This window comes from Prionailurus bengalensis, chromosome D1 (assembly GCF_016509475.1).
Source record: "Prionailurus bengalensis isolate Pbe53 chromosome D1, Fcat_Pben_1.1_paternal_pri, whole genome shotgun sequence".
Lineage (NCBI taxonomy): Eukaryota > Metazoa > Chordata > Mammalia > Carnivora > Felidae > Prionailurus > Prionailurus bengalensis.
This window is the reverse complement of record NC_057346.1, coordinates 15,799,719-15,820,513: the sequence shown is the minus strand read 5'-3', so window position 1 is coordinate 15,820,513 and position 20,795 is coordinate 15,799,719. Positions and strand designations below refer to the sequence as shown.

At 54.1% G+C, this 20,795-nt stretch overlaps 1 protein-coding gene across 3 annotated transcripts in view; it reads right to left on the bottom strand.

The window, feature by feature from the left end:
* TMPRSS4 (transmembrane serine protease 4) overlaps positions 1 to 20,017 on the bottom strand; it is a 33,982-nt gene extending 13,965 nt beyond the window's left edge. The window contains exons 1-4 of one of the 3 annotated variants that reach the window (XM_043579460.1): positions 19,710 to 20,017; positions 4,442 to 4,600; positions 4,220 to 4,253; positions 351 to 464 (exon numbers count right to left, since the gene is read on the bottom strand). In XM_043579460.1, coding sequence (XP_043435395.1) covers positions 351 to 464; positions 4,220 to 4,253; positions 4,442 to 4,564 — 271 coding nt within the window. In that variant the 5' untranslated portion in view covers positions 4,565 to 4,600; positions 19,710 to 20,017. The remainder of the gene's footprint in view (positions 1 to 350; positions 465 to 4,219; positions 4,254 to 4,441; positions 4,601 to 19,709) is intronic. The other 2 variants (XM_043579461.1, XM_043579462.1) reach the window with 2 other exon arrangements.
* Between the last annotated feature and the right edge of the window lie 778 nt (positions 20,018 to 20,795).

The following is a 20,795-nucleotide window of genomic DNA, read 5'->3' as shown; positions in this document are numbered from 1 at the left end:
TGGGGGGGTGGCTTCCCCAGGGTCTTTTATCAGTGTCTCTATCTCACAAGCCAGGGGGCTCTCTGCTGCTCTAGCCAGTAGGGCTGCTCAGGGGTCTGCAGACCCCCCCCTCCCCCGCCGGCCCGGCCAGTGGCCTGCGTGGGTTTGTAACATGTGCTGCTGTGTTTTCCCCGTGGCAGAGATCATCTGGGGGTAGGTGGGGGCTGAGCTCACCTCCCCCTCCACTCCCTTCAGCGCAGGGGTGGATGCAAAGCACACAAGCTTTATGCAGATCACCTGTCTGTGACTGCTGGCTGGAAGGGTGGAGGGTAGGACTGTGCTCAGAGAGGCGGGTGGGGGCGGCCACTTACTGAGGACAGCTGTGATGATGATGGTCGCCAGGCTCAGCAGTGCTGCGATGATGGGGACTCCCACCTTTTTGAAGGTCTCCAGGGGAGTGCGGGGTTTGCGCAGAGGGGTGACATCTGTGAGACGGAAAGAGCCTACAGTCAGCACTTGAAGACTGTCCCTGCCAAGGCCCACAGCCTCCCTGCCCTGTGGCCCTGGTGCTGAGCCCCAGGATGCTTTGGGGACGGTTTTGCTTCGCACTGGGGGTTTCTTCCTGCAGACTGGGCTTAGCTTCAGTGGCACAGGGTCACTCCACCTCCTTCACTTACCCAGGCTTAGCCATCTTTCACCTGCGCCCTTCAAATGAGCCTCCAGACCATGATGTCCTTCCCTTGTCTTGACTTAGTCTCTTCTGGGGTGTTTCACCCTGTCCCGTCTGCCCCGTGCCTGTCCCAGGAGAGGCAAGTACTCACTTTCCTATCCTTGATCCTCTTTTCTGACTTCTCTTTTGATGAAACTAGAAGCTTGCGGAGGGCAGGGACCTGAAGCTCTTAATGAATACTTGTGAATGAATGTGCCCTCGTGGCCTCCATCTCCAACTCAACAAACCAGTGAGTCCCTAGAACGGTCCTTGTCTTTAAGGCGACGGAGGTTTGGGGGAAGAAGCGAACAAGGAAGTAGTTGCCGCTAACCCCAGCTATCATCAGAGCTCTTAAATGGGTCTCTGTAGGTGAAGATGGGTGGGGGGGGGTGGGGGCTAGACCAGCTGGGCAAAGGCCCGGGGGTGGGCCTCCATGAGCTCCCCATGTGCCTGGGGTGTGACGGGGGCAAACGCATGTTGTGGAGGCAGGACTGGCCTCGTCACTTTGTAGAGCGTCTTGAATACCACGCCAGGAGTTCGGATTTTATCCTGAAGGGAGGGTGGAGCTAGGCGAAGCTTTTGAGCAGCAGAGAAACACGATCCCATTAACGCTTAGAAAGATGAACAAGTTGGGGCGCCTGGGTGGCGCAGTCGGTTAAGCGCCCGACTTCAGCCAGGTCACGATCTCGCGGTCCGTGAGTTCGAGCCCCGCGTCGGGCTCTGGGCGGATGGCTCGGAGCCTGGAGCCTCTTTCCGATTCTGTGTCTCCCTCTCTCTCTGCCCCTCCCCCGTTCATTCTCTGTCTCTCTCTGTCCCAAAAATAAATAAAAAACGTTGAAAAAAAAATTTAAAAAGAAAGATGAACAAGAGTTTGGAGTTAGGAGTTACAGGTAGGAGCCTGGAGATGCCTAAAACGGAAGTCATAATGACTGTCCATTTCACATCGTTATCCAAGGAGGTGGTGCGGGGGCCAAGATTTGAAAAAGTTAAATTCTCAGGAAGTTTCCCAGAGCGGTTGGTTCTCTGACACCCCCTCATCTTGCAGGCAATAAGCTGGAGGAGGTGCCTCGGGATTTCTCCTCCGGGGCGAGCTAGGGCAGGAAGTGTGGCAACCCTGAGAATCCCTGGAAAACAATAGGTCAGCTCTCTGCCCCTCACCTCCCCGTGGCTTGTTCTCTCATCTTCTTCCAGTGTCACCTTCCACGTGAGACCTTCTTGACCTCCCGTTTTCAAAGGTAATTCTCCAACTGCCTGTCCTCCTCCCCTATTTTTTTTAAACACCTATCGGCTCTAACACACTCTATAACTCTACAACTCTAACACACTCTGAAGGGAAGGCTCCACGAAGAGAGGGGTCTTTGTCTTTTTTGTTCACTGCTGAGTCCCTGGTGCCTCAACAGGTATTTGCTGAGAGAATACATGAATTCTCTTTCTTACGGGTCTTGTTTTCTGGCTTGAACGATGGCTAGTTCTAGGTCTGTCTTGCTCTCTTTCCTCAGCTTTTCAAAAGCAGAGAATGGCGCCCAGCCAGAGACTGGGTGCCCAGTAAGTGCTGATCTCATTGAATCTGTTGAAAGGGAAAGCACAGAAAACTTTGTGTTTCCTCCAAAGGGAGAGTTTAAACCTTAGACACAGAGCTCAGGCCCTGGGGGGGGGGGGGTGTGGGCTGGTATTGCCTGTTATCCCCAGGAGCTGGCGTGAAGGAGGCTGTCAATTTTTTTTTTTAAAATTTTTTAACGTTTATTTATTTGAGAGAGACAGATGAGTGGGGAAGGGGCAGAGAGAGAGGGAGACACAGTTGATCCGAAGCCGGCTCCAGGTTCTGTGCTGTCAGCATAGAGCCCGACGCGGGGCTTGAACTCACTGACTGTGAGATCATGACCTGAGCCAAAGTCAGTTGCTCAACTGACTGAGCCACCCGGGCGCCCCAAGGGGAGGAGGCTATCAATCTTAGCAGATATTGTTTTAGAGTCCCAGTGGTCAGTGTGCAGAACTGTCCTCTTTCCTGTGGCCGTGGATATGGTGACATTTTGCTCATCCATTCATGCATGATTTCTTTACTGAGCACCTACCACTGGGGACACGAGGTGGGTTTGTTTTCTCAGAGGTGAATCAACTATGGGGAGCCCTTGGATGAGTTCCCGTGTCCAGGTCCTGCTGTCTCTGCCTCCCTGAGGTTCTCGGAGAGCATCACCAGGACGGTTAGAGTTTTCCTGGTTTGCATTTCATACTTAAGGTTAACAAAGCCACCGTGAGCTATGAAGAGCCTCTCTGCCTGCCACTCTTCCTTCCTCCAGCCTGCCCCGCACACTGCTGCCAGATAGAGCCCCCCCAAATATCGTTGCCCTGTCATTTCCCTGCTTGAGAACCCTCCATGGCTTCTGTCTCTAGACCACACTCTTTGCCGGACTTTGAAAGCCAGTGTGATTTGGCCTCCCTCTCTTCATCACGTGGACTCTGCACTGCCCATCCTCGCCAGCATAGAGGCGCCACACAGGCGACTCATGTCCTGGTCATTCTTCCCTCTGAACTTTTGCACCTGTTCTTTCCTCCGCCCCTGAAACCCCCATCATTTCCTTCTGATCCTTTACTCCCATGGGACTTCGTCAAAGCTCACCCGACCCACGACGCTATGGTCTCTGATCACTTGGCACTAATCTCTCGCTCTTGAGCTCCCTTCACACGGACGTTGGTGGCAAATTTAACTTGTTTTCTGGTTTGGCAGTTCTCGGGCTTTCTCAGCTGGCGGAGCGCTTGGATGTCTGGTGTTCTCTGGGGACACTGTGGTCTTTTGCTATATGCGGTTCCAAAGTAGGTACCATCTTACTTGTGGGAGATTGTGTGGTTTCCGATCATTATTAACTTGGGACCCCGAAATTGTTGAAGGAAGTGGGATCAGTTAATTCCTTGTTGATCTGCCGTATTAATTTGTTCTTTGCTCCCCTGTTTCGCTGATACAGTGGGCTATCAGGAGTAGCTATCAATGGTTTAAGAAAATGGAATGGGAGGGGAAAAAGCCCCCTAAATTTGGGAACACTTCATCTCTTAAATTATTCAGGCAAACACTATACTTTTCTAGTCTGGCAGGGAAAATAGCTTTGTCCAGCTTGTTCCGTGGCAGCATGGTCAGACTGTAAACTTCACGAGGGCAGGGACTTGGCTGTCTTATCTCCTGCTTTAGTCTAGCACCTAGCCCAGAGCCTGGCACATGGCAGGCACCCACAGTGTCGTTGAATGAATAAGAAAAGCAGAAACTGAACGAATGAGTTGGAGAAGAAATGCTTTTGGGGGTTTAGGTTTGTCGGTCCTATTTCTCCTATTTGCTTCCTACTTCTAGAATTATCCTGGACCTTAGAGTTGCTTCATACTTTTTTGTTGAATGATGAATGGGTGGGTGGATGGATATCTTCCATGCCATTTAGCCGCTGGTGGTGGCAGTGAGGGCCATGCAAGAGGGGTTTAGTACCTATCTGGTAACTGATTGAAACTTGGAGGCTGAGGTGGTCAAGGGAAAGCCGGACCTGAGCTTACCGAAGCTGTTCAGGGGTTGATCGCTGCCAGGATCCTGTAATTGAAGGAAAAACAGTCAGTGAGTTGAGTGAGGGAACCTGTCAAGCTGGGGCTAAGAGCCCAGGGGAGGCCCTTGGTTCTTATCTCCATCCCCTTTTTCCTGATGAATCTAAGTGGGGAGGGCTCTGTGGGCTCTGTGATACCTAATTGGTTCAAAAAATAAAACTCAGGCATCTATATTACCTGGTACAACTCGCTTACTAATTGTAGCAACTGGTCGGCAACTGTAGAAATGACTGGCCGTTGGGTTGTGGTATTGCTGAGTCTCTGAGGACGATTCTCTGCTCTGCTGTTTTGGTCAACCATTTGTCTACTTCAGTCGATGTTGTAGTTCTGTAAATACTTGGACACGTCACAAAAGGGGATACTTCAATGGCCAGTCGGTGCCAAAAGGCGCTCAGTATCCTTACTCGCCCAGGCAAATGCAAATTCACACCGCAATGAGGTAGCTCTCCACGGACACCAGAATGGCTAACGTTAAAAAGACTGACAGGGCTAAGTGTTGACGAAGATGTGGAACAGCTGGAGCTCTTACACTTTGTCGTTGGGAGTATCAGTTAGCACGGATACTTTGGGAAATGGTTTGGCTGAATCTGCTAACGCCGTATGACTGTTCTACGGTTCTGTGACCCAGGAATTAGCCAAGAGAAGTGAGTGGGTGTGTGTCTAGCAAAATATCTGTATGTGAATGGGGGTAGTGACTGCACTCGTAATGGCTAAAAACTGGCAAAACCCAGCGTCAATCATTGGTGGAATAGATACATAAATTGTGGTATCTTCATATCATGGAATGTGTTTCAACAATAGACAGGCATAACCTAGTGCTAAGTGTAATGAATCTCATAGACATAATGATGAAGGAAAGAAACGCAACACAAGAGAATATATTCTGCACTATTTCATATATATGAATTTCACAAGGTAAAGTTAATCTATGGTGATACAAGTCAGAATAGGGATTACCACTGGGGGGTGGGGCAGTTATTGGAAGCGGCACGATGGAACCTTCCAGAATATTAGAAAACACATAGATCTTGATTGAAGTGTTGGTTACACGGGGGTACATATGTTGAACGTTCATGGAGGGGGGATACTTTAGATCTGAGTACTTGACTGAATGCGTGTCATGACATCATGACATCAGTTATTTACAAGCACACAAAAAGCCATACGAGAGCACTACGGCATTTCTGCAAGTGTCGCCTTAGGTCACCGTTGACGCACATCCCCAAATACACGCAAGCCTCTGTTCTTCCACTTATACCACTTCACGTGTGCACTCGGCACACACACAGCCACACAGGGTCACACACAGGAGCCGCGCACGCAGGGCTCACATACGAAGTCCATACACCCCCTTTCCTGCAAAGCGAAGGTTTAGGGGAAGCAGTGGGTGCGGGGGGACTGCCAAGGCTCATGCCTCACTCTTGTTCCTCCCAGAAATCTCTCCTCTCTGCTCCGTTTCCAGCTGGTACAGGATCTGGAGTCCTTGGGCTGGGGGAGCGGCGGGCCTGCCTGAGGTCTGGGTCTCCATCCTGGGACCGGTCTGCCCATTGTGCTGAGGTCATGACGGTTCCACTGGCTGGTGGAAGAGTTGCAGGACCCCGAACACTTCCGCCTGGGAGTTTTTCTAGTCCCGTTTGGGAGTGACCGGGCTGCTCCTAACCCCTGTGTGGGGGTCCCAGATTAGGTCTGGTGGGGGTGTGTGCGTGTCCCTGGTGTTTGCCGTGGCTGAGCGTGGCAGACCTGGTCTTTGGGAGAGGGAGCCCCTTCCTTATCTCCCGGACTCTCTAACCTGCTGGAGGGACGTGCCTGGCTTGGCCCTTCGGTGACGTGGGGCCTTGGGCTGCTGGGGGACGTAGCAGAGACAGCAGGCTGTGGGGTTCGCAGGGGCTGAGTTGGAATATAGGTCCTGCATCTTTTTTTTTTTTTTTAATTTTTTTTCAACGTTTATTTATTTTTGGGACAGAGAGAGACAGAGCATGAACGGGGGAGGGGCAGAGAGAGAGGGGGACACAGAATCGGAAACAGGCTCCAGGCTCTGAGCCAACAGCCCAGAGCCCGACGTGGGGCTCGAACTCACGGACCGCGAGATCGTGACCTGGCTGAAGTCGGACGCTTAACCGACTGCGCCACCCAGGCGCCCCAGGTCCTGCATCTTATTACGTGTGAGCCTTGGGTGTAGCATGGTTAACCTCTCCGAGCTTCACGTTCACCCTCCTTAAAGTGGGGGAAATGACACCTACTCAGAAATGCTACCACGAGGCTGCAAGTGAGACGTGGAGCAGAGAGGGGCTGGCTCACGCGTGGGAGCTCCCTTCCCTCCTGGGCCCCCTGGCATGTGCTGCAGCACTTTCCCACTGGGCACCCGCTTATTGCCTTTGTGCCCTCAGAATTTTGCACCGGGCTCGTCCCCAGCAAAAGACCGGATAAATGGTTGTTCGAGGGAACTGGACTCTGGGCTCTGTCCTGTGGATGACTCCCAGCCACCTCCCCTCCACCGTCTCCAGGGCCTGGGTGGGGACTATTTCCAGGATACAGATGAGCACAAATCCTGCACCACTGCATTGCTGTGGCTGCAGGGTTGGGTAATAATAACATCAACGGTACTTAATCTACATCTTGGCATGTAACGCTTCACCAGATTCTTTTGTCTGACTCAGTTCAAGTTCAGGGGTGCAAAGGATACCAGCTGTCTGATAACCAGTATGGGTAGTTAAGTGTTCAATTAAATATTTGACCAGGCCCTGCTCTAGGGGCTGTGGATTCAAAGACAAATAAATAAGTGTAATAGGACGGGAGAGGTGCCCAGACAGGCCGGGCCGGGCCCGTCCTGCCCTCACCTCTGGGGAATGGGGAGTAGAGGGTGTTGGGAGGCAGGGGGAGGGCAGGTGTGAACAGATGAAGCCCGAGTGGCAGGTGCCATGCAGAGTGAAGTGGGCCATGGGAGAGCACGCCTGGTGGGTGCTTAGGGCCGGACGCCTAGGGAAGGGGCCAGGGTGGTTAGGGACAGCCTCCGGGCTGAGATCTGAATGACAGGGAGGAGCAAGGTTGACACGGGAGGGACAGAAGATCAGCAAGGGCAAGAGGAAGGAGAACAAGGGTGGTGGTGGGGAAAGTCACCGTGTGTTTGGAAGAGAAAAGCGGCAGCCGTGGCCAGTGGGTTGGACGCTCTTCGGTCTTGAGTGAGCAGGTAGGAAGGTATTTGCTGAGATACAAGGGCTGGGGCGGGGGGGCAGGTTAGAGGGGTCAAGAACACCCATTTAGTGGCCCTTCCCTGTCCGATCTTTCTTTTTCACTCAGTCTTCCTGTGCTCACATGCCTGCGTTAGTTGAGGTAGGTAGGGCGAGTCTCTTTTGTTTGTTATTAATTCAGCAAATATTGACTGTATGCCTTTGACGGGCCCTGAACTGTGCTGGAGGCTGAGACACAGAGGGAACAAAAGAGGCTTACAGTCTGAGCTCTCTTGGTTCCTCGTCTGTGAGTGGAAGTGACCTCAGTGCCCCTTCAGCTGATACGTGTTCGACTGTGGCCCACGGAACAGTGTGGTTGCACAGAAAACATCCCACACCTTTTTGAAAACAAAATAAACTAAATCAAAACCACAAGCTTGAATTACAGACTGTGACTAATCGGTAATTATGGCATCCCAGGTGTCTCCTACGATGCCCGGCATAGAGTGGGCGTTTAATCAATATTTGTTGAGCGAAAGACTTAAGGAAAGTATCCTGGTTTCAGGGCTCAGTCCCAGGCCAGCCTTGAAGAAGCTGACGGTGGCATATGCATACAATGGAATATTAAACTGCCGCCAAAATGAACCATGGGGCTACAGAATAGTACGGACGGCATTAGTGATTTAACGTTAGAGGAAAAAGCAAATCCCAAAAGATGACACGGAACACAGAATCTTTTTCATAAGGGAGCAAGGAAGTGATCAACATGGGGTTGGGGATGGTGCTTACTTTCAAGGGGGCTCCTAGCACATTTCCTGGCCTTGCAAATATGCATAATCAGTATTTGCTGAATTATTAAACATCAGACTTGCCCACCCACCTGAGCAGGGGAGGGAATGTGTGTGTTGGGGTGGGGGGGGGGGCGCAGGGGAATCTCATGGTTAGATGCAGCTTTTGTCTGGGGAGGTGGATTTATGGAGGCTTACATTGTTAGAGCCATCTAATGAGCTGGAGAGTTACAAGGGGGCCCTGCAGGGACCGACAGTGGAAAAAGAAAATGGCATGAATCCAGGATTAGGATTTGTCCTGTGGTGTGCACCTGAGGTTCAAAGAGAAAATAAAAAAGCAGTTGCCTGGCTGTGCTGAGGGGTTAAGGAGACAAACTCCTATCTTCCCATCCTCCTGAGCTCTACTCTGACTCTCATGCTGCCCAAGTTCTTCTGTCAAGGGGCCTGCTCTTTGTCTGGCTTTCTGGAAGCTTCTCTGGCACACATCTCGGACACAGTGAGATCAGAGATGCTGGGTTGCTAAACTTCTGGGAAGGGGAGCTGCTGAAGGTCACAAGCATCCGGGGTCATGGGCAGGGAGGTGGGCACACTTAGGTCTAAGAGTGGCAACTGGGGAATGTCCATGTCAATGACCTTCCTGAGGAGGGTGGAGATGGGAGGGGACGCACGGTAGCTGTGTTGCCTTTCAGTCCACAATCCATCCCGAGCTGGGGCCGAGAGACAAGGGCACCAGGTAAGATTCAGGAGCCTGGCCATCCCCCATCACTGGGTGAGTCCATGCCGTGATCAGAGGGCACAGAGCCGAAAGGGGTTCTGAGGACCATCCCAGGCAACTCCCTCATTTCCAATAACAGGCCAGATGGGGGAGATGCCTAGCCCTGGAGTTGACAGAGGGAAGGAGATTGAGAGGCCACCCAAGACCAACTGTGCTGCCTTGTGCGAGGTGTCTCAGTTTATCTCCAACTTGAACTCAGCCTCAGACCACAACTGCCACAGTCCAAGCCCAGCCCAACCCTAGGAAAGGCACCGGCCTTTCCCGTGTTGTTGGGGCTGCTGGCGGGGCAGGCCTGTCTGCTGTGTTGATTCAGTCTGCTACAGAGCCCTGACTCACGGGTCCAGCCCAACCGGTGTCCGACTTAGGGGTTCATCTGGGAAGGAAGCTCCTGCTGTCTGGATTACAATGGAAGGGCAGGAATGCCTGGGCCCCCAGAGCCCAGGAGTGCTGGACTGGACAAGGTGGGGGTGGGGAGTGGGGAAGGAGAAGTTAGCAGGTGGGTGTTAGAAGGCAGAAAATCACCTATTGATTGCCTCATTGCTCAGAGAATCACCTTTCCCTGTTTTTCAGTTGGTCACTGGTCACAGAAAGACGTTAATCCAAAACCCAAAGGTTGAGGCAGAACAATTAACTACTGCATTTGGGGATTATTACAGAGCTTACGGTATCTTTCGTAAATGCTGTCCCTTTTTTAAAAAATATTAAAAAAAATTTTTTTTAAGTTTATTTACTCTTGAGAGAGAGAGAGAGAGAGAGAGAGAGAGAGAGAGACAGAGACAGAGCATTAGCAGGGGAGGGGCAGAGAGAGAGAGGAGGAGACACAGAATCTGAAGCAGGCTCCAGGCTCTGAGCTGTCAGCACAGAGCCCGACGCGGGGCTCGAACTCACGAACCGCGAGATCATGACACGAGCCGAAGCCGGAGGCTTAACCGACTGAGCCACCCAGGCGCCCCTAAAAAATACTTATTTTGAGAGCTAGCACCCCAAGCAGGCTCTGTGCTGTCAGTGCAGAGCCCAACGCGGGGCTCAGTCCCACATACCGGGAGATCGTGACCTGAGCTGAAATGAAAAGTCGGATACGTAACCAACTGAGTCACCCAGGTACCCCAGTGCTGTCCCTTTTAATCCTCAAAACAACTCTGAGAAACTGTCCCCATTTTCCAGAAGAGAAAACCAAGCCCCATGTAGATTAAGTGGCTGCTATAGCCTCAGAGCAAGTAAGTAACCGATCCAGCTCTTGGGGCCAGGGTTTTGGACTCGGTGGACTATTGTTTTCACCCCCACCTCCCCTATCCAGTTGCAGAAACCTATTTCGGGAAGTGATATTAGCTGGCACTGGGTCCTTTCGGTTCTCTACTCCCTGGCACGAAGTTTGGTTGCATATAGTTAGCGTGCAGTTGCCGTGCAGAGGTCACCCCGGCATCTCCTCCGCCCTTCATCGGTTTGAAGGCAAACCCCCGTCTGCTTGGTTCCTGGCTCTGCCGCCGAGTCTTCCAAGAACGAGGGTCAGAAGTCCCCTTATCTGGGGAAGGCGCTGCCTTGCTTGGTGCCGATAGCAGGGACTTCACTGTCCTCAGCGTCCCTTCCTCCCTCTCTTCTGTTAGGTTTGCACATTTCTCCGCTCCTCCTCCTCCCCTCGCTTCCCCTCAGCCCCTGGTGTTGCACATCTTGGAGAATCCTGATCGGGTTTAGCTCGGCTTTAACCTTCCAGCTCAGAGGTGATGAACCCGGACACCAGGCAGCTCTTGTTTTTAAGTGTGCTGCAGAGACAACTCAGAAGACCGGCCCGGGGAGTAGAAATTCTCTTACTGCCTTGTCTTTTGACTCCCTGTGTGGCCTTGGGAACACCCCTCAACCTCTCTGGACCGCAGGGTGATTGGAAACTCTCTTTGAGGGATGGTAAAGAGGGTAAGAGGGTTAATAACCACACGCCGAAACAGGCAGGCGCTCCACCAGCCTAATAATGAGGGGAAGCGGAGGTGACCGCTCGTAGAGGCCGAGGGAACAGAAGGCCTGGCCAGCTCTTTTGTCTGCTCTCCTTGCCAGGCAGCCTGCCCCTGGGCCTTATTTCTCTGTTCCTCTCTGCAGCGCTGACTCTGAGCTTCTTTGTTCTGGAAAGAAGTCCACAGGGGCAGAGCTCGGATGACCGGGGGTGTAGAGGAAGGGAGAGAAGCAGAGGCCCGCGGTGAGGGGCTTTCTGGCCCTGCTCTGGTGTGTGACAGTCTCAGGCTCCCATGGGGGCTCCAGCCCCAGCTTCCCAAGGTCTCCTGGGGAACACCTAGAGGCTAGAGGCAGGGATGCTGCTGTTGCTAGGTGATGAGATAAACAGGCCTTCTGTGGCTCTAGCAGGTGGCGGCTGTGTTGCTGAGGTCAGGGACACGGCAGCAGGGGCGACCCAGGGGACCAGGTGGGGAGAGTTCTCGGGTGTGTCAGGAGACCCAGAGGTTGCTCTTTGCTCGCAGAGAAGGGCTCGGCCACTGGCTGGCTCAGGGGCTGCTCCGAGGGTGCCTTGCACGGTTCCCTGACCCCGAAAACACATCCCGCTCCCGACCTGGCAGCAGGTGGCTGTGAGCTCTCCACCTACAGCAGAGATAGGGCTGTTTGATGCCTTGACCGGGGCTGAGCAAGTACCCTCTGTCTTGGGTGCTTCAGCCATGACAGGTAAGGCGAGGAGCGGGGCCATGAGGGCTGGGCGGTTGTGAGTCACAAGAGGGGGGTATGAGTTTCTGGAGATGGGCCTGGCTGTGACACGGCAGCCCTGAGTGTACAGAAAGTTCTCAGAGATGGAAAATCAGGCCGGCTCTCCAGGACCTTCGGAACTATCCAGACAGGTCCCCCTCCCCATCCGGGGCCACACACGGGTGGGTAACCAAGCTCTCCCTTGCAGGGGTCTCTGCGAACGTTCTCACTCGCTCTGCCTTGTGCCAGGTGCCCACGGCGGCGCGTTTTCCTTCAGGGCTAACCTCCGCCTCAGCTGCTACACGAGAAACCGCTGGGCCTTGTTCTAAGCCACATAGGTGCTGACCTGTTGGCAATCGGAGCCGAGCACCTCGACCCCCACGGCGGGCACACAATGGCTCCAGGGCGGGGCCTGGGGCAGCCGGGAGGTGTCGGGTGACCTGCCATTATTCTGCTGCCCGCCTGCTGCTCAGCTGCCCTCCTCTGCGGATCAGACCTTGTGTTTAGGCGTAGCTCTTGATTCCAGCTGGGGTTACGGGCGAGGTTGAAGGTAGAGCAGCTCTTCTTGTTTCACAAATGGGGAAGCCGAGGCACGGACTCGTCCTGTTGTCTCTCCCCGGGTCACGTGGCAAGACGACGTGCCGTGCCAGAGTGAGGTATTAGCACATGCCCGTTGGGTTGAGTTGACCTTGCCTCCAGGTGATGCTATTGTTAACTCTAACGGGTACCAATCCCTCCAAGGTCCTTCTCGTGGTGCAGGGGTGGGGAAGTAGCCCCGTTCTCTGCAGCCTGAGTTCTCCACCATTCTATTTCATTCTACTTACTTTCTGCCCTAGGGTGGCGGGCCAATCCAGCCCCGCCTTCCCTCCCAGGAAGGTCTGTTGGAAAGGAGGACCTTTGCACACCCGAGGGCACTGCCTGGGCAGTGGCTGAAGGGGCCATGAGAGAGCCGTCAGGAGTCAGGCCGCTCAGATCGAAGACGACCCCAGGGGTTTGCCTGATGGGGACTCTTGGAGGTTTGCCTTTAGGTGCTGCTGATGGAGCCTAAAGTTTGGGGGAGGGTTGTTTCCAAACACTGCAATTTACCTGAACTAAAGAGCTGCCATCCCAGGTGGAGTCTGGCGTTTATAAAAGAATCCCGTGAATTTTATACTGCATTTGAAAAATCATGCTCTCTTCTGCTTATTCCAAATTGCCCTTTAAGTAGTGGGGTCATAAAGTCAAACTCTACAATTTACCCGCTCAGCAACCTTGGGCAAATCACTTAATATCTCCCGGACCCCGTTTCTGCTTTTGGAAGTGGGTGTGATAAACCTGTGATGATAAGACCAGAGAGAGAGAGAGAGAGAGAGAGAGAGAGAGAGAGAGAGAGGTTGTGGGAAGGGTTCTACCTGCCAGTGATGATGCACGTTTTCAAGGTCACAGGAACCCTGTCTGGTCCTCTTGTGATTTCACAGACTTCCTCACGGTCGCCCTCGGTTGGTCTTTACAGTTCGAGGGGTCTCAGCTGCTCTGGGCAGATGGAGGGTTGACCTTGTGTCTGCTCTTCTGAGCTCTGTGTCGGGGGCTCTGGCCTGAGTCCAGCTCTGGCCCTGACCGCTCATGTGCTTCTGACACGTTCGTTTGCTCATCTGTAAAGTGGGTAGAGTGTGATCTGCCTCCTGATGTTGTGGGTGACGATGAACAAGGTAGTGACCCTGGCGAGATGCTCAGCATAGAGACAAATTTAAATTTAGTGCTTGGGCATTGCCCTCGGCTCCAATTACCTTGGAGGCTTGGGGAGCAGACCTCCACATGGCGTTCAAGGAGGGTGTGCATGGCGGTGCTGTTCAAGGGCAGGACTGAGTGTTCTGGATGCTCCCGGGGAAGCAGCCCCAGGGGGCACTGGCTTGGCTGCTGCAGCAAAGAGCCGCCGTCTCCTGGCCAACGTCTGCAGTGACTCCTGGGTCTCTCCTGTGAACTCCGAACTCGTGATCCCGTAAAGAGTGCTGCCGTGGTGTTCCAGTGACTTCTCTGCAGCTAGTGCTTGGTGATTACATAACCGAAGCTCCCTTTTGCCACTTTGACCACCTTTCCTGCCCACTCGGTAACTCAGTGAGGCTTCGTAAGATTTTCCTCTCCCGTCTGCCATTGGCTAGGCAAGTTATTTAGGCACTGGGAGCCACATGTGTGCGTGCGTGCGTGCGACAGAGAGATTGATTCTAAGTCGTCTTAATGAGACCCAAATATGCGTAGCCTATAGCGCATTGCCTGGTATACAGTAAGAATGCGATAAATGTCAGTAACAATAAAAATAACAACAGGGGCGCCTGGGTGGCTCGGTCAGTTGGGGGTCTGACTTCGGCCCAGGTCATGATCTCGCGGTCCGTGGGTTCAAGCCCCGCGTCGGGCTCTGTGCTGACTGCTCAGAGCCTGGAGCCTGTTTCAGATTCTGTGTCTCCCTCTCTCTCTGCCCCTCCCCTGCTCATGCCCTGTCTCTCTCTGTCTCAAAAATAAATAAACGTTAAAAAAAAATAACAACAATAAGACTATTTTATCCATTCAGTGAAGCACTGTTCTGGGGGCTGGTTATACAGCAGTGAATAAAAAAGGCAAAGTCCTTGTGCCCATGAAGCATATGTTCTGTTACTTCTTATTAGTAATTAATAACTATCACCATAGAACTATTACTATAGAAGCTAGTAAGGGCTTGGCATAGCCCATGCTAAAAAATCGTTAGTTATTAGTGGGAAGAGCCTGGCAGGGGGCCTCACACGTAACAGGTGCTGGGCAGATGGTGGCCATTTCTGTGATTTCACTGGGCCCAGAGGCCTGCCTTTAGGAGGGAATCAATGAATGCAGTGGAGCGCACTGGGTGGAGAGGCGCCAGGGCAGTTAGGCGCCCTGAGATGTCACCTGACCTGTCTATGAACAAAGGGAGGAGGCTTCAGGCCAGAGAAGCAAAGACCTTTGGTAGCACAAACGTGGTCCCTGACCATGTGGAGGGCTGTGTCAAGGAAGTGGCCAAAGGGATGCCCAGGATGAATGAGGGACATTACAGAAAGGAAAGATCTCTCTCTCTCTCTCTCTCTCTCTCTGTCTCCCCCCTCCCTCTCTGTCTCCCCCCTCCCTCTCTGTCTCCCCCCTCCCTCTCTGTCTCCCCCCTCCCTCTCTGTCTCCCCCCCTCCCTCTCTGTCTCCCCCCTCCCTCTCTGTCTCCCCCCTCCCTCCCTCTCTCCCCCTCCTCACTCTCTCTCTCTCTCTCTCTCCCTCTCCTCACTCTCTCTCTCAGTGAAGGGCAGATCATCTAAGCAACAGAAGGTGTGTGAGTAGAAGCTCATGTAGATGTCCACAGTAGACAGGGCAAGGCCAGATGAGAGCTCTATGGCACTCCTGGGGACTTGATGGAGACCCGTGAGGTTGTTGCAAGAGGAGGGAGGCAGGGCAGGAGTGGGTGGGGGTCTGTTTTCCATGTGGGGGTTCTAGGTTAGATTTTGCTGGGCAACAGGCTCTGAGGCTGAAACAAATTTGGGGAAAACATTGACCAAGAAGACCTCTAAGGTCCTCTCCTGAGGGCCTGTGACTCCAAAGAGCTCGCTTGATGTTAGCCTGCAGCTTCCGTTGCCTCCTCCCACAGAGAAGACTAGTTCTAAGCCTGATTTACTTATAATTTCCTCTCTCTCACTTAGTTTTCTATCCTCAGTGATCTCATGGTAACTTGCGTGTTTTTTTCCCAAGCGGCTTTGGGTATGAAGCTTTTCCCTGGTATTCTTGAAAGTCTAAGTTAATTCTGTCCATTGGTTTCCTTTGTCGTGTGTTCTTTTCCTCCTAGTGACCTTTGGCAGGGTAGTGAGGGATGAAGGTCTCTGGACAGAAAGGACATTATCTTTCCTCCACTTGGTCACGCCAGCTGATACAGTCTTCACTCAATGCACACTTTATATTACAAAGTTGATCAGCTTCTAGGTAGGGAGATACGGGGCTCCCTGGCTCTGCAGTTTCCACTGCAAGTTCAAGTTTGAGGTCTAGTCTCAAGTTCAGGTCTATGGGTTCACATCTGGGAGGAGAAGGAGGGCATTATGAAAAAATCTGAGCACTTGATATTGAAGTCCCAGAACTTAGAGATCTTGGCGGAGTGACCCTTTCAAGTCATTAGCCTCTTGAGGCTTGGCATTTCTCATCTCTAGAACGAGGACCATGATGTCTCGGCTGGTGTAAGATGCGGGGAGATTCGGGAGGTGAATGTGCTTCTCAGGCTGCACTTGCTGCGTTCAGGTAGGGGTGACACATTCAGCGAGTCCTACTCACCGGGAGAGGTGCTCCCGATGGCCTGGCGGGGTACCCTCCTCCCTGGGGATCCGAGACGTGATCATGAGAGAAGGCCCCGGTGTCAGAGTGAGAGTAGGCTGGGGTGGGGTGACCTCAGCTGCATCATCCTCTTTGTGTTGAGGTCTGTGGGTGACTAAGTGGCCTGTTCTGCCTGGGGTGGGGTCAGCACTCGGCTCTGCCTCTGTTCCATCTGTACGGAACCGAGGGCTTCGCTTGAGTGTGTTCTTCTCTGAACCTTCCGGAGTCCTGCCAGTGCCTGGCACGCAGTTGATGCTTGAGGAACACGCGACGAACGAACGAGTGAATGCGTATTGTAAAGGAGAAATTGAGATCCCAGGAAGTGCCTAGCCCTGTGGCGAGCTCAGCCACACCAGCAGGCAGAGGCCAGCCTGACCGATGTGCGGGACATGGCACAACGGGAGACTGCTGCCGCCCTGGACAGGTGCCGTCTCAGCCTCTCGCCCCCCTCCCTCAAGCGTTCCATTCATCCGCTACACTGTGCGCCTCCCTGCTTGTGCATGGATTATGCCGGGGAGCTGGAAGCTGCTTTGGGAAGGAGTGGTAGGGGAGGGGTGTTGCGGTTTTGAGGCTTGTTTACAGATTTCTCTGCTGTAATCAAGACAGAGCCGCCGCAGGCTGTGAGGTGGAGTCGAGCACGTCGCAGAGGGATTGCCACATTGGTTCTGCTCAGACTCTCTTTCCAGTCCCTGGGGTTTCCAGACAGGCTTGGGCTTGTCTCTCTCCACTTCCGCACCCCCCGCCCCCCACGTCTCCAACCCCCCCCCCCCCCGCCCTGATTGGGATGAAAGCACTTTGGTGACACCCCTGGTAGGTTCTGGCATCTTTTCCAGTCGGACTTGACTGACTTTGTTATCAGTGTCAGATACATCAGCAGGTTCTGGGAATTCAGTCTTTTGTCACTTACTTGTTATTCACTCGCAAGCATTCATCACATGGCTATTGTGTGTCAGGCCCTGTGCCAGGTTTGGGGCTAAAACTGGGAAAAACCCAGTCCTCAAGAAGCTCCCAGTCTGGCGGCCACACGTTTACATGAAAACGTGGCAGCTGAATGCATTTTAGGTTGTGAGGAATTCACCGTCTTGGGGATGGTTGCTTGGGCATTTGAGGGGTGTTATTGGGTAGATGTTTTTAGGTGAGCAAGAAGGAAGCCCCGGGGGGAGCTGCTGGGAAATGTGAAACGCAGATTCTCAGTCCTGAGAGCCTCTGTCTCATGCCATCTCCTGCCATCTCCTGCCATCTCCTTCCAAGTTTGTCCAGAGTTCCTGAGACCTGTTTTTATGTCTCCCCCCACCCCCATTTTCCCCCTTACTCTCCCCCGCCCCCCGCTTCCCACCCTATCTGCCTGGAGAGAGCCTGTTCATCCGTCAAGTTCCAGTGCAAATAGTGTTTCTTCTGGGACAACTTCACAACCACCCTGGAGAGGATTCACTGCCTTCTCTGCTCTAGGGGTCCCTTGTCATCATCTCTGGTATTGGACTTGCCACAGTCTCTTTGGATCCTTGGCTTAAGGAGCTCTCCTTCCTCTGGATTTGGGGAAGCTCCAGGGCAGAACCAGGGCATTGTACCCTTGTGCCCCCCTTGCTGCCTTCGGGAGGCTGGCCAGTTGTAGGGACTGATTAAATGGCTACATGGAGGGAGCTACTTCGGGGGTCACAGCAGCAGCAAGCCCCCCACCCAGGTAGGGAGGGCACCGGGGGAGCAGGCAGGGGCCTTAGCCCTTCTTTGCCGAGCTTGCCCTCTAGGGTCTTTCCGGAGCCCAGGATGGCATCACCAGGGCTGAGTGGTGGGCCTGCCCGTGCTCCTAGACCCCCCACTGCCGCAGGCTGGCCCACTGACCTGGCACATTCCTGAGTCCCGGCCAAGCCTCACAAACACCTTGGTCTGAACCAGCTGGAAAAGGGGAGAGGGAAGGAAGAACCTGCTTCCTCTAGCGCAGCCAGAGGGCTGGGACTGACCTCGGGTGTTTAACACTCTACTCTGGTGGCTCATGGTCTGTCTGGGGCCTCGTGGGCAGTAAGGAGTCAAGAGCAGGATGGCCAGTCCCAGGGTCCCAGGCTTCCCTCCAGGCCTCAGCCGCAGCTGAAATATCAAGGGAAACGTTCCCCTCGGGGACAGAGATGGGGCTCAGACCTCTGCCCACTGCTATGAGGTAGTAACTGTGCAGGACTTGTCTGTCCAGGGCGGGGCTGGCAGGGGTGAGAAGAGGCGGGGAGGGGGAAGGAAGGGCTGGGCCCCAGCATGAATTGTTTCATCTTTCCCCAGGGCTGGGCGCTATGGCCCTCCCAGCCTCATTAGAGGGAAATGACTGGGTTATTAGGCACAGGTGGTTTCACGGCTGGCTCAGGGGCCAGAAGCTCTCTGGTCCTACCCGGGACCCCGGCAACGCCACTGCCAGCAACGCCCGGCTCCTTGCCTGGCTGGTGAAGTTCAGTGGGGCCATGCCGCCCACCTGTCACTTCCTGGAGGGGATTCCTCTTTGGCCCCACATCCTTAGGCTTACTAGCCCGATCGTCCCACTAGCCGTCGGCATGCATAGGCGTGGCATGGATAAGATTCCCATTTTACAGAGGAAGAAAAGGAGTCTCAGGAAGAGCAAAGTCTCAAGAATTATACGCTAAGAAGGGAGCTGGCCGTTCGACCTTTTGATTCTACAGTTTGTGCTCTGGTTAAGTGCCTTAGAAACTGCCCCCTCCCACGTCACTCCCTCGAGAGGCACTCAGACCGCCTCGGTGTCACCAACAAGCAGCTCACAGCCGCGCAGGCAGGCAGTGCCTCCTTTCTCTCCTGAGAGCCCAGCAGGATGCAGCTTCTAGGCACACAGGCTCGGCTTCCAGGTGCTTCCTTGGATGGGGCTGTGGGAAGCTGGTGCTTCCATCCTGGCTGGATCGCAGAGGAAAGCAGGCAAGCCCTTCCCCTCTCTGATCCTCAGCTACCCCAGCCCTGGGTCTAGAGTTTTGCCAGGAGAATGCCACTTGGGGGGCCCCAGCAGGTCACCTCTGTTCCCCTTGGACGGAAAGCTTCCCCTTCCCTCCCCTTTCATTTTCGTGTTGGTTTTTGGGCAACTGCAGCATCTTTGCCAAGAATTAGAGATGGAGAGATTCCCTGAGTTCCGCCTCGGACTCGGATATGATCTCTTCCCCTCCCTGTCCTCAGATGTCCTTGAGAGATGGGATTGATTCTCTTTGTCCCAAGACAGTGCAGGTGCTCTGGGCGTTCGGAGGAGGAGGAGAGAGGGCAGGGTCTAAAAAGAGGCCAAGTGGATCTCCACAAACACCTTAGATTGTTTTGAGGCAACTGTCCCTTGTTTTCTGTAGGAAGAAAGGGAGTCCATTTCCCCACGGAGGCGGCAGAGGGCCATCAAAACAGCCCCTTGCCCTTGGAAAAACAGTGCCAACCTCCAGCCAACAGACCAGGAGACCTTGGACAAAAGAGCACGAAGGATTTAGGAGGAGGATCAGGGAGGGGAAGCCTGGCCTCTGTGTCCCTGCATCCTCGGTGCTGGTGCAGGGGCTGCTGGCAGGGAAGGGAGAGGAGGGCAGACGGGCACGGAGACTTGCAAGGGCTGGCATGTGGGGGTGATTCACTGTCCCCTCTTTTTTTTTTTTTTTAACCGGGAAGGTGTTACAAAACTCTCAGGCTGCTTGAAGGGCCCTTTCTGGGGAGACCTGCCCTCCCGCAGGACTTGGAGCAGGGGACCCCCACACTCACCATGCCGGTTCTGCGATCTTCCATATTTCTCTACGGGCCGGAGCTGAGGTCGGCAGCCCGTCGGGAGGAGGACCTCCTGGGATCGGGCCCTGGCTGGTCCGCGGGTCAGAGCCGCCCTGGGCAGCACTGGCCGGAAGAGGCCTAAGTGCAGGGCAGGCGTTGGTCCCGCGTGTCAGGCATCCCTCTCCCCTCAGCACCCCGCTGCCTCCACCGCTGCATTCCAGGAGTGATTTGGGGACTGCTGGCCAGTTGATTAAAACAACCCTACAGGTGAAGTTGCCAAACTGGAATGATTAAGTGTCTTGTAACCTCACACCCATTGTAGGGGCTGGGACACACCTGGAGTCATTCATGGCCTTTGGCCCCTGAGCAGGTGACACACCTAAGATGTTGCAAAAAGCCTTCCCGCCTGAATGACATCCCCCCCCCCCCCCCCCAGCCGGGTGCTGGCTGGTGGAGGTGTCCGGAGGCGTGCACGCTCGCTCGCTCGCACTCTCTCTCTCCAGGTTGCGTGACTTCTCCATGTGTGGGTGCTTTTGACTGGGGTTGCGGGGAGGTGGAGGAGAGTGGGGCGCTCAGCAGAACTGGCTCGTTGCCACGTGTGGAGCAACAGGATCGGAGCGCCCATGGGGCGGTTTCTACCCCGTCCCTTGCCCCCCCCCCCTCCCGCGGACCTGGCCCACGCGGGACTCATGCCCAACGTCCCTGCCAGCATCCCTCCCAAGGGTTTCTTGCCCCGCCTCACCGGTTATTACTTATTTGAATATCTTGGCCTGAGTTGGCCCCTGGCCAGGGGATATACAAGGTGAAACCTTGACCCACAGAGCCAGGGAGCTGGAAGGAACCGGGGTGACTGTCTTCTCCCATCTCTCCATTTTGTGGGCGAGGAAACGAAATTCCAGAGAGGCGAAGCCACGTGGCTCAGATCCCACGGTAAATTAGCGCCCGATTCCGAACAAATCCAGACGCTCAGTGCCTCCTGGAGACTAGTCCAGGGTGGACATGTGCCTCGTCCCTTCCAGCCATGGCACGCTTGCCGTCCACGTGCAACCATGTGAGGGACGTTCTGTGTCGCCGGTCGAGGAA